We start from the raw sequence: 14482 nt of genomic DNA on the forward strand, positions 1-14482 counted from the left end.
AACCCAGTGGGTCACGAACAGGAAGGGGGCGCATATACTGTATGAGAGACGGAGCTGGGAGATAATGAGCAGCAGGTGGATGTAATGATGGCTGATTAAGGTGAAGTGGCAGAACGACAGGACGAAACGGGGAAAAACCAACATAAATACAGGAAGCAAAGTCCAAACCATGACACATCAAGATGAGGTCAACTCCTTTGGTCACCGTTCTTTTAACCCAAAATCACAACTGGTTTGCACACCACAATTGTGTTTATATTACAGTATATTTCTGTATTTAAAAGCAATTCATTTGTATTTTTGTTTTCCTGATGCACATTCCTTTTCTTTTTTTGTTCTCTGTCTTGTTTACTTGTCTGCTCGTTGCCTTAGAGAAGAAGAACGTTGTACATACAGTACACATCAAATTCCTCTTGTGTTCAACACGCCTGGCTGATTCTGATTCAGCTTCTGATTCGGATGTCCTGCCTCCAACCTCTGACTGCTGAGCTTTCATGCTCACCACATGCCGCTGTCCATGCACTATATGTCATGGGGTGCTCCAAAGTTCTTTTACAAGAAATAATCTAACAGATCCCATTGGTTCTAGCATCCCTAAACTGTCACAGTTAGCATTTAGTGTAGCTTGATTACTGTATATTCTCAATGTTTCCATCTAATCCTTCATTTGAATATATTCTCTCATACTCTAAATTGGTTCAGTCACCAATCACTCTGTTGCTCTCCCACCTTTGATTATTATCAGTCCTAGACTGTCTTGACTTAAAAAAACAATATAAATATAACCATTTGTATAGTTATTTATGGTTAGACATGGTTCTCACTGTCTACTGTATATCCTTATAATATTTTTCTTCTTTAATATCAGATTTAACCTTATCTAATATCAGTCCCTGAAATAACTACTTGAAGAGTGACTTTGGATAAAGAAATATATTATATCATATATTTCCAAACATATATCCACTCAGTAGTGTGTCCACCACACATGTTACAACCAAGGTGCTGTCTACAAACCCAGTGACAACACACACCAGACTTTTATTTGATCTTTTTTATGTTAAGTTGCTGGAAAGAACTCTGCAGCTTGCTTTGAGTGTTGCCACTGATTTTCATTTGTCAAGGTGTTACACATAAGTGAATCATGCAGTATGATGATCTTTGTTGTTCATTGTTGGTCCTGGAATATAAATATGTGTGTTCAAAACTTACATTGAAAGTAACATTAATCATGACTGGAAAATTAAGTGTTACATAATTATTATGTACTGTACATTAGTTATTATTTGTTATCGGTGCAAGAAAATGTTGTGAATTTTTATATACAGAAACATAACCACCTGTCTATGACTCAGTGAAAGCTGCTTCCTTTTTCTCGAGTATGAAAATTTGCCCTATTAGAATCAGAGGCTCCTGACAGAACAGCTGAGTATTCGACCTCAAAGGATATAATTACACATTCATAGTGCACACTAAACAGAAAGCTAGCAGAGAATTAAAATGACACAAACTGTGCACAGTATTTAGTCAGTGTAGAAACACACTACATAACAATTAAAACAGATTTTGGTGAAGAGCTGTTTTGACAGGAGTGCATTTGGTTTGCTGACTTTCAAAAAAAATAAAGAGAGACTATAACTATGTCCATAAATTCTAGAGCTGTACTTTGTGGTCAGTGTGTACTTTAGATACACTGCTCAATAATATTATTCCTCACTGCAAGACAAAAAGACTGTTTAATTTAAATCTTTATAGACTGACCTACACAGAGTCTGTGTCTTGTAGAATACAGCATATACACTCTTCCTGGATTTGCTGATGTAATATGCTCAGCTGAGTATTACAAACTCATTTTTTAACACACACACACACACACACACACACACACACACACATACAGATAAAGAGAGAAGACCAGTGTAATAAATCTGAGAATAACAGAACAATTGCTTCACCTCTTGCAGACTAAACGACTGTCAAAACAACTACATTTAGAGCAAAGTATGCATTCTGTACTAACAGCCACATCAGGAATACGGAATGAGGACAGAACTGTCAGACACATCCAGTTCTGCTTTATTTGACTTTTTTGTTGTTGTTGTTGTTGTTGTTGTTGCTTCCTGCAAAGCACACATGCAGGGACCAACATATGCTCCTACCTTCAGAGAGTGAGTGAGGCAGCAAAACTGAGCTTGCCAATCCAAAATATTGACTCCAAATCAATCAATTCAACTACAGACCCACAAAAACAAATAAATGATTAAACTAATACAAAATAGAATGAAAAATGTTATGTTTTTCTTACTATGCATGACTCACCCGTGAGTGCTGATGATTTTAAGCCCCCAATAGTGAAGACGGATGATAGATAATCACTTTAATTATTTAGAAGTAAGGAATATCGAGAATTTCTTTGTGCTCACCTGAATAATATGGAATCCAACCCGTTAACATTATGTCCAGTCTGTTCAGACCTACCTCCTTGCCAAGGTCTTCTCTGATGACCTGCTGAATCTCCTCCAGGCTGCTCTGAGGGGCTCGGCTGTGGAGCACTTTCAGTGTGGATGTGTACTCCTCAGGCAGAAGGTAGTCCAAAGCACCAAGATGCTGGCCCACCTTGATGAAAGTACCCCTGTTGGCACAGCACAAATCTAGAAGGCGCTCTGCTGACCGCCGATGCACCTACAGGCATTGGTACAGAGAAAACCAAAAAAAAATAAAAAATTTAAGCCAGGATAAAAAAAAGTCTCATGGACTACTAGGAAAGGCCGTGAAGGTTATTAAAATGAAACTGCTTATTCTATTGAAAGCATGAGTGCATTAAAAGTCATGGCATTCTGACATGACATATTTGGTGTACAATTTGTCTATGGAAGAGTTCTTCCTTTTCAGACCAGGAATACACTCGGTACGTTTCACTGCATTCTGCCAACTGAAAAAAAACCCTCTCAAGAGAAATGACAGCAATGGTCATTTATTAAAACAACTTACTATCAAGCAGTTGTAAAGTAGGAAATTGTGCAATGATATAATAAAAGTGTAACAGTGTAAAGGGAAAGAATCACAGATGGATGTGCACACCAAAACTTTGGACTAGAATATACAGACAGTCAACAATGGTTTCCCTTGCATGAAAACAATTGTTTCCAGTACTCTAACTTCCCAAAGTTTAACCAAATTATTTTACTTGCTTAACTTAAAGCAGTTCTTAACTTTCTCCCTCTAACTTTCAGCCATTAAGAGCGAAGTAAACTAACTCCAGAAGTATCCCCTCCTCTTCTCCAAGTGTTCCTCTTGGCCTCTCCTACCCTGTCGCTGGAACTACGTCATATGTGGTCTTGACAGCCAAAGACAGTTGTGGCAGTCAGGTAACTCGGCAGTTATAAGCGGCTCTAACAAGTAATGAATATATAGCCAATAGAGCCCTTTGGTTTTCAGTGGCATTGCAGTGACACAATGTCATATGAAGAGGTTTACATTTTAATGATAAGCATACATACTATGTCTAACGTTGTTTGTAGTGAATGCATCTGCAGTAACACAATCAAATTATACAGAGGAATGCTTTTTCCTAGTAATTTTGATAGTGTACTAATGTTCTGGCCACTATCCCATCACAGTCAGTGTTACATACTTGACACACATGACCATGAGTTGTAGGTGAAACAAGAGAAATTACATGTTATGCTTCAATAGTTAATAAGCAAACTCCACACTTTTCTAGTTGTATTGATGGTTTAAATTTTAACAAGTTCACACTAAAATGCCACATGGACTGCTATGTCCAACATAAACAAACATTGTGTCCTGGACCTAGACCAAGCAAAAATTTGCAAATTGGACAAAAGCGTTGGAGCAAAAAGTTGTACCTGCACAGGGAGCCTCCATGATCTGTCTTTGAAATGAGTCATAGTGGTTTGAAAAACGTGTCTTATTGCTAACCTTGGATCAATAAACACAAGACCTGAAGATAGCAGAGTGGGGTGGAGGATGGGGGTTTAGCATAGCAGGGAGAAAGCACTTCTAGATGCTTGATTTACTTCATTTATCTGAATTTGTGCTAAATCTTAGTTAATGCAGCTTTAAATGACTGCTTAAACAGATTCAATACAGGAGTTGAAAGGATTTAGGCTCTGACTTGATAAAATGCTATCAATCCCCCATCCCTACAAAAGAAACAGACATACCAAATCAAGGGATAGGTTATTAGGGGCCCTAGTGGTGTGTGTGTTCTTGTACTATTCTGTCTGGTCCTCACTTTGTGAAACTCTTGTTGGGTTGAGACTTGGTTTTAGGGTTCAGGTTAGAATTAGGTTTAAGTTAGGTATTAGGGTAAGGTTTATTGTTAGGGATTTTTGTTTTGATGGTGAACGCTAGGGTAAGGGGGCAGGGAATGGATTGAGTGTCCTTACAAAGATAGAAGTACAAGTATGTGTGTGTGTGTGTGTGTGTGTGTGTGTGTGTGTGTGTGTGTGTGTGTGGTAGTGGTGGTCCCGTCCCGGCTGTCCCATTTGAACCAGCTGGAAGTGATAATGCTTACAGAGAGCTCCTCCCCTGAGACCAGTGCAAATAAAAAGCCGTGAAATTAGCTCCCCTTAACCTCTGTAACCTCACTACACACACCATGAATACAACCCAGTGCACACAGACACACACACACACGCGGACACACAGGCATGTTCCCCTAAGACCATTTGACATGAGCGTCATCTGGGCAATGATGACAAAGCAATGACAGAAACAAGTCGCCAGAGATTACCAGATGAGCCTTGCTGCTTAAAGATGCACTGGGAACCCTTTTGATAAAAACCATCACTACACTTTAAGAGCCACCCACTCAAGTCTGATGAGATGAATCACTAAAGGTAAAATTAATGACTGATTAAACTATTAAAATCCGGCTTATCAACCAAAAAACAAATGTATAGGTGTTATTTATACCAACTAGATTTTTGGGTTCAATCTTGAAATCCTATCCTACTTTCACAGTAGAGTCTGCTTTACATAGTTCAAATACCATTAGATAATAATAATAATAAAATACTAGAGCCTGCATGATAAGGGAAATATGCAATGTGTGATATCACTGTTCAATACGGCGATGATGATATGGCTTGCGATAAAAAAATATTTGTGTATTTTAGCTTTGCAGTTCCTATATTTTTCTGCTTTAATGGTAACACAGAACCCAAACATTAAATAGCTCATACACACCGAGTATGGAAATGAAATAAATTATTTCAAATCTTTTTACTGAACAAAACACACATACGTAAATATCCAACCAATCAACTGAATGTTTATATTAATAAAGTTTTTCCCCTTCTGCTTTTAAAATACATTCTTTTAAACTCAATATAAACATCTCTTGAAATATAAATATTCGGGGGGAAACTACTTAATACATGTAAATTAAAAAGCAATTTAAAAGTAAAGTAAGTAGTAGCATTTATATATTTTTTTTAATTGAACACAGTAATACTGTAGTAGGCTATCTCTGTGCTGTTGTGTTGTTCATCTGACCTGTCCCTCCTACTAGGTCTCCCACTGCAGTTGGCTGCTGCCCTCCTCCTACATCTCTCTCTTCAGCTCTCTCTTCCCGACCCTCTCTTCCTGCTTCAGCAGCACTGATTGAAACCAGTCAAAGAAAGTCACTTTCGGCTTTTCCTGTTTAGGGGTCGCCACAGCGAATCGTCACACTGACGACTCCCATATTAACATTTGGCACGTTTTACGACGGATGCCGCAACGGTGAGAGTGCTGCGCCTTAACCACTAGCCTACCATGGACAGCTTACTGATTGAAACCAGTAAATATGAGAAAATAAATCAACTGAATTACTAATCACACTGGTCAGATTGATCAGTTTTCCCACGTGTGTTTTTCGTTATTCCCCTGGAATGAGAGGGCGAACATTCAGCGTCATAGTTTATGAGCTAGCATTAACTTTACCCACTTACAGAGCAGTTCATATACATCCATACAGCATGCTGACCTTGACGACAGCTGTATTCTAACATTAGCTTAGCTAGCCTTACTAGCTTGCTGATAACATGTCAGAAGAGTTGGATCTCCGTGATTGACAGCATTGTGTTAAAAAACAAACAGGGAGAGAAGGAGCTGTTCACAGACCTTGCACAAAGGGACTGAGCAAATACATGACCTACACAAGGCACTATATTGAAACAAGATTTAACCTACATATTTTAAACCAATACATGGCAGTCAATGTTGATACTGTGGCAACCCACCACAAATAAATCAGTGTATGGGAAACACTGTGGCTTGTGTAAATAAAATGTTTTTTCTTATTCATCACGTTTCAAGCAGTCTTTTGTGATGTCTTTATTGCACATATTCGTATCGCGATAACGATGAAAATACGATTTATCGGTCAGCCCTACTAGAGGTGTGCCAATCGACTGGTGGAGATTGGAAATGGATGGTTTTCAGTGTGATCAGCCTTGACTGGTGACTGGCCGATCACTCTGAGGTTTCCGATTCTGTGCCAGTCAGATTTTGAGCAACAGTTCACTCACATGTTTTACTCGCACAGTAACTTCAATATGTTTTATTCTTATTACAATTTATATTTTATAATGGAAAAGTTACAAAAATGTTTGTGTATGCTATCAGTTACAGTTCTGGAACAGGCAGGTTAGACTTTTAAAAACTTGGAATCGGCCAAGAAAATTGCAATCGGTGCATCTTTATAAATTACCAAATACCGGAACAACTAATGAGTTTATTTTAGAATAAGTCAATCCTAATACTTTCATTAGGACCACATTGAGGGAGAAAAAAACATTGTGAATGTTTAGAATTTTAACAATTGTTCTAAGTGAATACTTGTCTTCAAATAACTGGGAATAAAAAAATTCATCTGAGAAAAATGTCAAATGTAGTAAGAAAAGAGACCCTTCTATTTACAATTTCAACCATGGTTTGTGGATTTAAAATGAACATAAACAGACTTAGCAATATTCATTCTTTCAATTTCGACTGATTTGCATTCTGACCAAAAAAAATCTATTTTGGCTAATAAAGTAAATGTTGTCCTATAATTTTCTGTTGTAAATGTATTTCCTTATTTACATTCTTTATAAAAAAACTTGTACAAATCAAACTAATCCATTTGTCATACATTTTGTCTTTTGATTTGGAAACACATTTAAGTTAAACATGAGCTTGAAATCTCAATTCTGGTCAGTATTCCTATCACATGGTATGATCATACAGTGTTGACTCTAGTCTGCTGTGGATAAAGATGTTTATTGTGGACACAATAGTAATATATATCTATGAAATCCAGTTTTGCCTTAGATTATTAAAGGTAAATGTTTTCATAATCTGATGAGATTAAATGAAAAATGTAGGAAATAGTAAAATAGCAATAGTAAAAGTTGGTATAGAGTGGCACATAATTTCATTGGCTGCTGATATGTCAATAAATAACACTGTAAAAGCAAAAAATAAAACTATTAGTTTAATATTCGTCTTCATTTTATTATTATTATTATTATACAGCACTGTTTTGGTGACATTCAGGAGACTGTTATTGCTCCTGAAATTTAACTTTTATAACATTATGTTTGGTTGCTATTATTAGCACTGTAATCTGTTAAAATATGGTTTGAAAAAAAATCTTCCAGTTTGAAATGGCAACAATATTCATCTTCTGAGGACATTTCTTTGTAGTCTCCGTCTTAAGGCCTTTTCACTCCTCTATCATGCAAATGAAAGGTGTTTGCTCAGCACAGATCTTCAAAATAAATCAGTGACTGAAAATATCTTTATGTATCAATGACTGTTTTTAATGCTTCTTATAAATTTTAATCATTTACTCAATAAATCAGTGATTTTAATTTCAAATAGCAGTCCCTGTCTTCAGACAGTCAGCTCACCTGAAGTCATGTCAGAGCTATTTCTGGCTAAACGTGCCTGCAAGCTGATGTAGGAAGGTGATCAGAATGAAAATCTGGCATTCGTTTGCCCACGGCTTGTTGCCTAATCATCAGATTCATCATGACTCCTCTCTCTCCTCTTTTCCAGTAATCAGCATGCTTTGTCCAATGGAGGCGGGCTCACAGCTGGAAGATGACATCACCATGGCAATGCTGCTCACTGTAAGCCTGAGGAGAACACTGCTCTGCCATAGGCTGATGCTGGCCACCACCCACCAGCTCTATACATGCAACATCCAATCAAATGTACCATTAGCAAACGAGACACATGGGTTAATTTGTGGTACAATACAGACACACAGGAGCTCAGTGCAGAAGGCCTCTGGCATTCATCCTCTTCACACAGTTGGCAAGGGCAATAAATAAAAGGTGTGTAATGGATGAGATAAAGTGAAAGAACAAGGGAATAAAGGCTAGAAGCAGTGGAGGAAAGAAAGAAAATGGGAAGTAATGAGTGAATAAAGAAAGGAAAGATGGGAAGATGTGGTAGGAAAGAGGGAACCTTGAAATGCTGTTTTAATAATTATAACTGGATCGGCTTTTCACCTGCAGCCGTTTCTTCCAGTTGCTTGTCATGCTAAAATGGCAGTTTCCATTTAAGCTTGTAGAGCTGCAGGATAGTGTGCAGTTTAACAGAAGGCCTCCATATCTAGGGCTGTGGATGCTTGGGATTCTCATAATTTGTTTTGATTTCAATTACTAGTGTCACAGTTTGACTCAGAATCAATCTTTTTGCAAACATGTTAGTCTTCTGCCTCTGTGAGAACAGGTAGAATAAATTAGAGTACGTTATAGGCTGAACTCTTGAGAACTGTGGTGACTATTGTGAGCCTAAACATCTATTTGGTCACTGAAGGGGAAAGCATTAGGCCAATAACAGCACACAAAATGGATTTTTGGAATTTGTGAATAGATTCAGAATCTGAATGAACTTTTACCCCATCCCCACCTTCGTCCTAAATTTGCATGCAGAGCATCATTCATTAAGTGCACAATTACCCCAATGTTGAAACTTCTCAGATCAACCCACAAAATTACTGTACATACCAACATGACTATATGTGACACAATTTTCTTCCCTGCCATTATATCAGTTATGACCTCAGGTCAGCAACGTACAGATGGTCAGATGAACCAAGAGTGATAACCGGGGTCTGTTCAGTGGCCTAATGGCTGTTCCCTGCCATGCTTCTCTCTGCCCTTGTTTCCAGTCTCTCTCGATTGTTAACGGGATTTGCTGAAAAACACAGTCAGCACTGACCGACTGTGTGGTTAGTCTTGTGTTTTTCAAATAGAGAGAAATGTCACAAAAGATTGTAGGTCTATTACAAAGGGCAAGAAGACAGCAAAAGCAACAGATGTTTCAGAGCTTCACACCCTCTGAGATTCACTGTCAGTGTACATTAGAACAGACTCATTTTGACAAACAGTTCAATCAAAGCCTGACTCATGCAGCATCAGTCACAAAAGAACACGACTTCCTCCTACTGCAGTGTGTTTACATGCACTGTGGTAACCTGGTTACTCTAAATCTGTTTTGTGTGAGTGTGTGTTTGTGTTGGAGCAGACTTGACAGCAGAGTGAGAGAGAAACAGGCAGGTAGAGCTCCTCATCACTGCACTACTCAAATGTTTAGACAAACTGACTTATTTAGACTTCTAAGGAAATCTTTGTGTTAGTTTCAGGTCTAGTCCACACATACATGGGTATTTTTAAAAACTGAATTTTTCCCACCTTTGTTTATTAAAAAAACACTCCGTTCCACACACACAGTTGTAAAAAAAAAAAATCCTCATCCACATGAAAACACGCTGCCAGGAGTATGCCAAAACAACAGGCAGCGATATATCGCAAACATAAGGTCATGCTGGCCAATCAGAAGTCTGAAAAAAAGTAATTACCAGTTCTGGTAGACTAATGTTAACAACAATGGCGCACTGAGGGAAGGGGGACTCGTATGTATGTGTGGACTGACAGTTGAGTTATTCCTCAATGTCGCACTTGATTATAAAGTTAACAAAACACAGGGAAATGTGGGCTGTATGCTGGTCTATATTGGAGGAGAGCTGTTGAGCATAGAACTGACATCCATAGCGCATTCCGACGCCAACCAGATTTCTGACATGGCAGAAATCCATCTTTCATTGTTCGGGAGCTTGACCATTTGGGTGATTAATCAGGTGCTGGGATCCTGCTCGCACTGCACGTCAAAACAACAACTGACTGGGCTGAAATTTGGCCCAATTCTAAAAGTAGTCAGGATCGACTGAACTGGAGCTAAAATCGGGAGAATTCATACAGTTTGCTTCACTTTACTGGTAAAACACACCGGAAGCGAGACGTGAGTGAGACGTAAGCACTACTAAAGCATGATTTCATTCAATCCACGTTGAAAGTGAGAAATGAGCAGTGAGTTCTGAGTCTTTAAAGTCATCAGAACAGCTGTCTGTCTGTCAACAGGACAGCAACCAGAGAAAGAGACTATTCCAGGCCGACCAACACGACGTGTACTGAACAAAAATAGTTTTCATGTAAGATGATCAGGAAGAAGTAGGTTTTTATGGGCAAGAATTCACATTATGATGATCTATCAATCATGGGAATACTGCTTTTAGGTGTGCTGGCATTCTACTGGTAACTTAGGCTGATTGGTGACACTAAATTGCCCATAGGAGTGAGTGTGTGTGGTTGTTTGTCTACATGCCAGCCCTGAGATAGACTGTTTTTTTTAAAGAGGCGCCAGCAGTGACATTGGGGGCTCTGGGCACAGGGCTGTCTGGCACATAAGCCTGAATATGTCGCAACTTAAACACATCGCCCAATACACAGCTTTCATTTCAAGTGTCTCATATAGATAAAATGGATAAAATCCAAACGAGATTTAAGACAGTGTCATTTAAGCCTAGTGTGTTATATTGTGTACATCTCCTAGGGGAATAAGAGCAAGAGAGAACTTCTCTGTAAACTTCTCTGTGATCACACAGTACATATGTCATCAATAACCTTCATTGTTGTTGAAGCCAATTAGCAAGTTGCCATGAGACTCCTCACTGTATCCAAGTAGAGATGAGGGAGGGACACTGGGTCTACTAGTGGTGTAACGAGAACAGCATATTCAATTTGATGACGTTGGAGCAGAGTTGGAGGCTTCTGCAACCAAACCGTGGTGAACAAATGGGACACTTTTAAGAACCATACAGGATACCTGTCTCTATTGGCCAGATCACAAATCTGAATGCAGGTTGTCTTTGTGTCTTTCATTCAAATCAGGGCAAGCCCTCCTCCAATACACAAGGAGGTGGTAGCACGTTTGCGGCTGTATAACAGTGCCACAATTGTCTGAAGAAGAATAACTTCCGTTCGGCAGCATAATTCCAACAAAAACACTTTCACTAGTGTTACCTAAATGAACTACATTGAGACTGATATTTTTTTATATTCATAGCTGCAACTCACACTGCTCCCTACAGATCATTCAGGGGTTGAATTGATCAGGGATCAGGCAAATGCTACAGCAGTAAGTGCACTTTGTACAAAATCATATGAGTAGACCTCACTGGAGCAGTTTTTTGTTGTTTCCTGAATGAGACAGAAAAAATTGGTTATTTCTGTGTAATTTTGGTGTGAAATCAGCTACCATTATCATATGTAAGAGGAAATAGACCCTGGATGCATTAAAACAAACAAAACAAATCAGATAGCAAGTGTCCACAAACTGCTACCTAGAATTACACTATTCGAAGAGTAAAGATTACATGAGATCTAAGAGTGACAGACACATTTACACCTTTTCAATATCAGGTTAGAATGCATCAGACTGCTGTGGGGTGTGTTTCAGGTCTTCTAAAGGCTAAAATCTGAATGAACTTGCAGTTTTCTAAAATACAGCATTTTGTGCATTATCAGCAACTTCAATCCAAAAATATTCTACTCTGACCATTTCAAAGCAGTGCTTGGTTTCTTGTTCTTTTTGTGTCTTTGCAACTCCACCTCTCTTTACTTATGTAACTAAAGTATTGGCCCCGGGGCCAATTCCCTGTAGCGCGGGTCGGTGGACAGCCTTCCGATGCCATTAAGCACAGATGGCAAATTGTTTTCTAGGAATCACTGCTTCCCTCCCTTTGTGCTCTCTGATTGTGTGCAAGTGCTGCAGGGAGAAGCATGGCCATGAAGCCAGCAGCTTACACACAGTGGTTAAATCAATTCTACACCCATCCCACAGACAGACACACAGTTTCAATGACTACCAATTTTTTTATTTGCCGTTTTTATTTGTCAGTATTATTGGTGGAGGTAAGTCTGGTCAGCTGAAATACAGTATCAAACTGACGTGATGGCTACGTTATATGAGAAAGCAGCCCATATAGATTTTCAGGCACAATATTTCAGTAATAGCACAGATCAGCATTTTATCACTCTCCTTGTCATATAGAAGAATGTCACTAAAACAACAGCAACTGTCTGGAACCTGGACCCAAAAGTTTGGCTTGATGACATTTTACAGAGTGCCGTAGGAGTGAGTCCTAAACACCAGAACTGAGTTAGCATTTTTACACTTCCGGTTCTATCACCCTGAAGTCAGAGAGTTTTTGGTTAGATGCCTGAAATAAAGTCTGTGGTTAACTCAAGGCCATTAAATTTTCATGTTGTGTTCTATGAAATAAAATACAACAGTAAATACCCCACTCATGATTTTTAATGCTTTTACGTGTGTTAAAAAGGTGGTTGCTAACAAGTGGCTAAATGAGACTACGGAGACTGTCTGGGATTTTACATGCCATCACAGAGACTTTACAGACTCATTATTTCTAAACTGGCGCACTTGCAAACTATTCGAACAAACTCGCATAGCCGTGATGAATATCTAGATCAGATGAGGAAAAGGAATTAGTAGAAGAAGAAAACACTATAAATCAAATTACAAGTTGGAAGCCATGAGACTGTGGTGCAGTTTGTTTATAGCCTAACAATAGCTTTTTACTTCTGGCAATTGTATTTGGGCTTCAAAAATCATAAGAGGGGTGTTCACTTGTGAAGATTATCTTGTTGAACAGAAGCTGTAATTCTCATAAATTGTTATTTGTCACATAACATATTTTGCGCAAAAACCCTTTGGAAAAATCCCATTGGCTTTTAGTCGAAAGAACCAGGGTGATGCTAACTTCCAGGTTGGCCTACAAAAAACATAATCCCTGTGGCGCTTTATTAAATCAGTATCAGATCTAATAGGATGTGAGTGCTTCTGTGACTTCCTGTACATGTCATGTCTGCAGCTTGCACCTCCGCCCCCTCACGTGCCAGCAGCCGGTCAAGGCGAGGAGGCATGCCTAGCACAACTTGGGCCAATTAACGTGCTTCATCTTAAGCTGCTTTCTGGCATGTCGTCATCGCCTGATTGTTGTCTCTTCCTGAAGATTTCTGATCATGGTTCTCATTCCTGGCTTGTGTTTTCCCTGTCTTTGCTCCTATGTGCTCTGCTCGCTAACTCCACAACGCCTACAGATAACACCCCCTCTCTGACTTCGTCTGAGTTAAGTGTGTCTCAGTCATCATATTCTTTGACTGCCACTATCTACCTCTTCCTGGTTTCACCCCAGCCAAGGTTGCGCTCTCACTGCTGCCCTGTGCAAAGTCTACCCTCCTGATTATCATCACTACTCACCTCCTCCTGACTCCTTCCCCAGTTCAGTGAGCTACTCCCTTCTAGCCCCAGCATTCTCAACTGCATTAATACATCTCCTCACAGATACTCAATCCTCATACTTCCCATTCTGCCCTGACTCCTTTTCCCTAGACCCCCTCACCCAGCGACTGCTGGTTGCCTCTGACTATCTACCAGCCACTCAAAGTGTTCTCCTCTACTCTGGTAGTAGCTGCTCTGTCTGTCCAAATCCCTGCTTTTTTGTGCCTGAGTTTGCACATTGGGTCCCCCACTGCTTCCTGGACGCCAAACCTAATAGTACAGAGTGAAGGCTGGTGGAAAGCTCCTAAACAGCCCATCATGAGTTTTTTGTCACCACCCCTTGCTGCTGCTAACTGCTCTCATCTGCTTATCAGGCATGGCGTATCTCAAATAAGCCTCCTGTCTCACACAGTCCCAAGTAACAGCACTTGGTTTCCATTGACAATGAATGAGCAGCTGTTACTGACCCAGGGATTTGTCTTCAAGTGCTCAGCAGTGCAGCCATGCACTCTGGCCACAAGGGGGCTCACACTCAGTCAACAGCCTTTCCAGCATTCACAACAGTTAATAATCTTTTAAAATATTCCTGTATTCAAATTATGGAACAGCACCAAAATCTAATCAATTGTTCCATTGACCATACCCTATCTCACCAAAAAATATTGAAATCCGTTCATTAGTTTTTGAGTTATGGTGCTAACAAACAAGCAAACTAATGCTAGCAAAAACATAACCCCCATCTTTGGTGGAGGTAATGGAGGAGGTTTTGCTTGCTCTAATTATTTAACAAGTCAACTACCCATATACTGTAGGTGGTTTGTCCACACCCATGCAT

At 39.4% G+C, this 14482-nt stretch overlaps 1 protein-coding gene across 2 annotated transcripts in view; it reads right to left on the reverse strand.

Moving 5' to 3' along the window:
• Positions 1-14482, reverse strand: part of adck1 (aarF domain containing kinase 1) — an 89484-nt gene that overhangs the window by 47714 nt on the left and 27288 nt on the right. For both annotated transcript variants that reach the window (XM_020615725.1, XM_020615726.1), the window contains exon 4: positions 2479-2682. In XM_020615725.1, the coding sequence (XP_020471381.1) occupies positions 2479-2682 (204 nt within the window). The remainder of the gene's footprint in view (positions 1-2478; positions 2683-14482) is intronic.

Source organism: Monopterus albus, unplaced genomic scaffold (assembly GCF_001952655.1).
Source record: "Monopterus albus unplaced genomic scaffold, M_albus_1.0 scaffold169.1, whole genome shotgun sequence".
In the NCBI taxonomy this organism is placed as follows: Eukaryota; Metazoa; Chordata; class Actinopteri; order Synbranchiformes; family Synbranchidae; genus Monopterus; species Monopterus albus.